The 7,227-nt window shown below is 36.7% G+C and overlaps 1 protein-coding gene across 1 annotated transcript in view; it reads left to right on the plus strand.

The window, feature by feature from the left end:
• The window catches only part of SLC30A9 (solute carrier family 30 member 9), a 176,653-nt gene that overhangs the window by 12,287 nt on the left and 157,139 nt on the right, over positions 1-7,227 (plus strand). Inside the window, exon 2 of the mRNA XM_007947175.1 lies at positions 5,271-5,438. Within this exon, the coding sequence (XP_007945366.1) occupies positions 5,271-5,438 (168 nt within the window). The remainder of the gene's footprint in view (positions 1-5,270; positions 5,439-7,227) is intronic.

The following is a 7,227-nucleotide window of genomic DNA, read 5'->3' on the forward strand; positions in this document are numbered from 1 at the left end:
TGGGCAATCCTACTTCTGTAGTGATACTGCCTCGGAAACCCAAGGAGGGGTCGCTATGAGTCGGGTTTGACTCGATGGCACATAACAACAACAACAAGTACTTGATTGTATGTATGTAAATATTTTGTTTATATTTTCATCTGTTGATGGGCATTTAAGTTGTTCTCACCTTTTACCTGTTGTGGATAGTGCTGCATTCACATTTTTAATAGTTGAAATCATACTCTGTATTATTTTGCCTAAGGTATTTGACTACTAATCAGAAGGCTGGAGGTTCAAACCCACCAGCCACTCCTTGGAAGGAAGACTGGGCAATCTACTTCCATAGAGATGCTGCCTTGGAAACCCAAGGAAGCCTTACTATGAGTTGAAATTGACTCGATGTAGAGAGGTTTTTTTTTTTTGCTTTTTCACTCAACATTCAAATTTTTTTCCAGGTTTTTTTTTTTTTGCTTTTTCACTCAACATTCAAATTTTTTTCCAGGTTATTTGCAGTTTTTAATGAATGCATTGAAAATATAGGAACCTGTCGTTACTTATTAGTCATTATTTTATTAAGGAACATTGAAGTTGTTTTCTGGCTTTGCTGTGATAAATAATGCCACGAAGTATAATCTTTGCGTTTTATGTTGTTATTGTTAGATGGCGTCTAGTCATTTCTGACTCATAGCAACCACATGTATGATAGATCAGAACACTGCTTGGTCCTATACCATCATCACAATCATTGCTGTGTTTGAGTTCGTTGTAGCACCTATGTCAGTTTATCTTGTTGAGGGTCTTCCTCTTTTTCACTGATCCTCTACTTTACCAAGCATGATGCCCTTCTCCAGCAACTGCTCCCTCCTGATAACATGCCCAAAGTACATGCACATGAGATGAAGAGTCTTGCCATCCTTTCTTCAGAGGGGCATTCTTGCTGTATTTCTTCCAAGAGAGATTTGTTCATTCTTAATGGCAGTCTGTGGTATATTCGGTATTTTTCACCAACACCATAATTCAAAGACATCAGCTCTTCTTTGATGTTCTTTATTCATTGCCCAGCTTTCCCATACATAAGAAATGATTGAAAATGCCATGATTTGGGTCAGGTGCACCCTAGTCCTCAAGTGACATTTTTGCTTTTTAGCACTTTAAAAAGAATTTTTGCAGCAGGCTTGCCCAATGCAATGTTAACTTAGAGTCGCTTAAGTTAACTTTTGTCTCATAGAAATTCATACTGAAATATTTATGAGTGAAATTATTTTAAATCTGAGATTTGCTTCAAATTAAGATGGGGGATATTGTTGCAAGTAGAAATGTACAATGAGTTTGATAATTAGTTGATAATTATTGAAGCTTGGTCTTGGGTACATGGAAGTATTTTTCTACTTTTTCATGTGTTTGAAATTTTTCATAATAAAGTTTTAAAATTTAAGAACTTTGAAAAAAATTAGAGAGCAATTCATAGAAACATTGTCATCTTGTGAGAAAGACTATATTGTGAAGTAATCCCTCTTTAAAACAACTTAGCATAACCTTTTGGAAAGTATTTTATCATTGGGCCTATACTCACGAATATATAGGTTTGACAGAATATTTTAACATATATGTTTACATATGCTGCAAATATATCCATAAATATAGTAGAGCATACAGAAGCAAAGTTATGCAAACTTAGCCGTAACCAAAAACCTTGAGAGAGTAAGTTGCTGGGTCTTGGGACTCAGGACCATAGCCTAGGGCACATTAAGGTCAATTGTTACAACATACTTCTGCTTTGGTAAGTAGCAACTGAAATCTTAAAAGCCTAAAAACTTGTGAGTGCCCATCTGAGGTGCAACTGTTGGTCTCTTCCCATCTGGAGCAAAGAAGAGTGAAGAAGATCAAAAGCACATGGAAACAAGCAGTACAGAGAATTAATGGGCCACATGAACCTCAGCCTCTGTGACCCTGAAACCAGAAGAACTAGATGGTATCCGGGTGTTACTACCGACTGCTCTGAAGGGGATCACATTAGGTCCTGGATAGAGTGGGAGAAAAATGCGGAGCAAAATGCAGAATCATAAAAATGACCAGGCATAGTGGTTGGATAGAGACTGATGGAACCCCTGAGACTATGGCCCTTGGTCACTCATGGGACCTGGGACTAATCTCTATCCCATAGCTCACTTTTCATTCAAACAATAGACTGGTCTGCAAGGTAAACAATAATTCCAGGAAGGTATACAGTTAGAACAATCAACCATTCAACATCAAAAGGACATTTGCCCAAGGACAGTGTTCAGAAGGCAGGAAGGGTTAGGAGAGAAGGAACAATGGAAACATGAAATACAGGGAGGAAGTGGGAGGAGTGATGTTACATTGAGGAGATTGCAATCAGTGACATGAAACAATGTATGTGAATTGTTGAATTGAAAACTGATTTGCTCTGTAAACTTCCACCCAAACCACAATAAAAAGTTAAAAAAAGTCATCCTTGGGTGGAATAAAATGTTGGTGACATGTTATCTCTGTGAGGTAATAATCACAAAAGATACTTAGAAAAGGACTGCCAAGTCAGACCACCAGTGATGATGTGAAGATGATGTTTTTCCAGAGGGTGAGAAACTCTTTCAGTCCTTTGATCACCAGTTGATTCTGCTGGTAGACTACATGTGTTAATGTGCAGGAAGATATACTGTTAGATTTACCTCACTCAGACTTTAAGAAAGAGAGGCAATTGACTGAGAAGCCAACTGGGCTTTCAACAGTTAATTTGGCAAATAAAAGAATAAGTTGACTTCAAAGTTTTTGAAAAGTTCCAAGCCTCAGACTTGGCTGGGTACTTATACTGCATTATGTCCCTCTTGATCTTCAAATTATCTTTAGCATTATCAGTAATTTGTATTCCTGATGAATTTGCTAAGTCACTAAGAAAAGATTTATTTTCCTTTATTTCAGAAGGATATATCTGCACACATACACACACGAATTAACAATTTTGCATGATCATTAAGCATCAAGTTCCAACTCCTAAATACTTAACCCTGTACTTTTGGAACACCTTGACTGTCTTTAATGATAACATATTTCATTGCTTCACTTAAAACTTTAGAAAATATATTAATTACATCTAGTCAGCGTTTTTAAGTTTTTTCAACAAAGAGAATCCTAAGTTGTGATGGTTGAAGTTATGTGTCAACTTGGCTGGGCCTCGTTTTAAGTGGCTGGGCAGCCGGATGTAATTATTCCCCCTAGTGAGATTGGTAATCACCTCTGTGGTGGAATCCACTAGAGCAGTTGAGTAGCTGCTTTAGGGATGTGGTCTGCTTCCAGTATATAAGGAGAAGTATTGAGAAAGGTCTGCAGCTTTTTGGTAGGCTTGGACCCTGTGTATAGCCGAGTCTTCATTCAGCAGCCTGCCATGTTTCCTGCCAATCTTGGGACTGTTTCTAGACTTGAACTAGTAGCCTGCTGAGTTGTGTGGTAATATTGGGACTGTGCCATTTTATTTGTCACCCTTGTGCTTGTTACCCTCAGCAGCCAGCAGCTGCCTGAGTGAAGAGACACCTTTAGCTCCAGTGGGCTGGGAGTGAGAAGGCAGAGCTGAAGCCCAAGGTTGAGGGACTTTCACCCACCCCCTGTGGCTTGGCATTTTGAATTCGGGCCTCTAGCCTCCAAAACTGTAAGAGAATAAACTCCTGTTTGTTAAAGCCATCCCATTTTTCTGTGAGAGCAGCACTAGGTAACCAAAATATAAGTACCCATAATAAGAAATAGAAGAAGGATCACATGAGAGTAGAGACAGATTTGTTTTTCTGCAACCTCCATGCAGTTGTGGAATGTATTTTTTTTTTGTTTCAGCCCTCCAAAATCTATCGTCAGCCCAGATGCAACAGCTGAAGTGCTTCATAATTAGTCTTCTATTCTCCGTCAATTAAAATTCTCATATACTGAGGCATCTTACCAAACGTTGATCTAATTATATGATTAAAAAAATATCAGTGACACTAAGTATGAATGACTGATTAATATAATTCACTTATTGATCGTGAAATGAAAGGAATGAATCTTCAAATAGTAGAAGGAGGGCACTGGATAATTTTTATTAGAAGCCCTTCTTTATCCACTCTGCCAGGAGTCCTCTATCCTCAAAAATACATTATTGCAACTTTTTTTTTTTTTTTAATAGGCAACCAGCATGCAAAATGAAAAGTATCTTATTATGTGTCAGGCACCTTTTGGAATAGCTGGGTAATATGAATGCTTTATTTGGTTTTATATATTTATAAAAGCTTCTATATAAATGTACAAATTAGGAAAATAGGAATGTTGTCTTCATTTTTTTCTTCACAAAATATTGTCCCTGCTATTGACTTGATTCAGATTCACAGTCAGCCTCTGGGGTAGACTAAACTGCTCTATAGGATTTCCAAGGCTGTAAATCATTATGGAAGCAGACAGCCACTTCTTTTTCCTACAGAGTGACTGGTGGGTTCGAACTGCCAACCTTTCAGTTACCAGTCAAGTGCTTTAATCTGTGCCGGTAAATAAAGCATCTCCAGTGGAGATAGTTTGGTTTGGTATTGTGCATTTGGATATTTAGAAGTGCTATATGGATTTTCCAAGGATGTTAAAACTTCTTCCTGAGTAGGTAACAAAAGTCCAGAAAACTTCCCTGGACATAGTCAGAGACATGAACGTTTATTCAGAAGAGAAACAAAAAGAATAGGGAAAGAGAGCATTAAAAAGATAGAGAAAGCATTAAAAAGATAAAGAAAGTCAGCTTACAAATGTTGTTAGCAATTCAGTGTCCAGCGGCAGCAGGCTGAAATGGATCCAAGATGACCGCGGACCCCCTCTCACTTTGCAGGGCTACTTATACCTGAGTTTGAGGAATTGGGGTTGGAGGCTTTGGGACTGGCTGCAGACTTGGTGGCACCAGGTCCTGATTGGGAGGGGGCCCCTGGGCAGTGCCCTGCGACCACCATCTTTATGGCTTAAAACTATTCTAAGGACAGGTTAATAATACATTACAGGAAGGTGGTTAATACCTGACGAGGGAGCAGGGCAATATGTGACAAGGGGAGATAGGGGAAATGGTTTGTAGTTCTTAGAAGCATGGCTAAACAAAATGGAGTCTGAGAGCCATTTTGGGGGGTTGGAGTTACTGACCATACAAGAAGTATGAAAATTTTACTGTTATTTTGTAAAATTAATCTCTGAACATAGTAGTTAGATTTTATTGTGCATGAAAGTACTTGTTGGGAGCTTGTTTGAAATTAAAATATATATTTTTTTTCTTTCAGAATGGCAGAATTTAGTGACACTTGGAAGCTTTTCAAGTATGGTTCCCTGTAGTCATCCATACATTTGTGCACTGAGTCCAGTGAAGTTGTACTCCACAAATGTTCAGAAAGGAGGACAGGGATCACAAACTATCAGAGTAGAAAAAGTACCAACACTTGATGAAACAGGTATGTATGCTTACTATTATTTAATCATCTTTTTCCTGTAATACTAGAATAATGTGTGGAAGATATTTTGTTCCTGGAATGTTTGATGGAACTGATCTGAAAAACTATTAGGACTGGTGTTTTCTTTATGGGATGATTTAAAGTGCTGATTTAATTTCTTTAAACATTATGGAACTGTTTAGTTTTCCTATTTCGTGGCTTAATTTTGGTAAGTTCTATTGTTTTCTAGAAATCTATCCACTTTGAATTTTTAATCAATTAGCATAAGGTTCATAATCTGTTTAGATGTGAAGTACAGATCTAGACTTATAACATATATAGTTACATATTTTTTTATTCCTAATGATATTTATGTCTCATTTTCTTGATTAATCTTGTTAGAATTTTGTCTCCTTATTTTTATAAGTAAATATTTTTTTACTTTGAAGTTTTATATTGTATGTGTGTTTCATGTTTTTTACCTTCTTTATATTCTTCGTTCTGTTTTGTATTTATCCTGTCATTTCTTTTCTAACTATAAATTAGATATTTTGCTCATTAATTTTTAGCCTTCCTTCTTTTCTAAAGTAGGTATATAAGCTGTGATAGCACATCCCACAAATTTTGATACATAATATTTTAAATTATTTTTAGCTCTAAATGTTTTGTAGTTCTCATTGATCTTTTTTGAATAGCTGTTATAAAAGTGTTTTTAAATTTTTGGGTGGATAGTTATCTTTTTTTTAAAATGTATTTTCTTGAAATATAATTTATGTACAGTGAAATACACAAAACTAAAGTGACATGGGTCAATGTTTTTTTTTTTTTTTCAGTGTTCCCTCCCCTCCCACCCCTGGCAACCAACAGAGAAAGTTTCCCTCCATATATAAACCTTTCTTTGACCCTTCACAACGAACTAATACTATATATTTGTCGTCCTGTGATTGACTTACTTCACTCAGCATAATGTCCTCCAAGTTCATCCATATTATGCTGTGTTTTGCAGACTTCTACATTATTCTTAGTGCTGCATAGCATTCCAGTATGTGTATGTACCATAGTTTGGTCATCTACTTTTCCGCTGATGGGCATGTAGGTTGTTACCATCTTTTTGCTATTGTAAATAGTGCTGTGATAAACATGAGCATGCATGTATCTGTTCCTATCCTGGCTCTCACTTCTCTAGGATATATACCTAGTAATGGAATTGGTGGGTCAAATGGTTATCTCCAATTCCAACTTTCTAAGGAATCACCATATTGTTTTCCACAGTGGTTGTGTCACTTCACAATCACACAAGCAGTGTATGAGAGTCCCAATCTCTCCACATCCCCACCAACATTTGTTATTTTCTGTCTCATTGAACCTTGCCATTAGTGCTGAGGTGAGATGGTATATCTCATTGTTGCTTTGATTTACATCTCTCTTATAGCCAATGATTGTGAGCATCTCTTCATGTATTAGCTGACCACCTGAATATCCTCCTTGGTGAAGTGTCTATTCATGTCTTCTGCCCATTTTTCAGTTGCATTGTTAATTCCTTTGGTGTTGAGATGTTGCAGTTTTCCATCAATCTTAGAGATAAGTCCCTTGCCAGATACGTAATTATCAACAAATATGAATATGTTGCTGTCATTTTTGTTATGTGCTTTTTCATTGTGCCAATTTCTTTGTTCCATATAATTTTCTATGCTGAGCTCGTTTTGTTTGTGAATCATGTTATCACTTCCTTCATTGCTATTGTTTTAGTATTTGCTGAATATTTATGCTGGTCCTCTTTTTTATTTTGATGTGAAGGTTTATCCTTTTT

The sequence above is a fragment of the Orycteropus afer genome, unplaced genomic scaffold (assembly GCF_000298275.1).
Source record: "Orycteropus afer afer isolate SDZICR_OR568_19922 unplaced genomic scaffold, OryAfe1.0 scaffold00176, whole genome shotgun sequence".
Lineage (NCBI taxonomy): Eukaryota > Metazoa > Chordata > Mammalia > Tubulidentata > Orycteropodidae > Orycteropus > Orycteropus afer.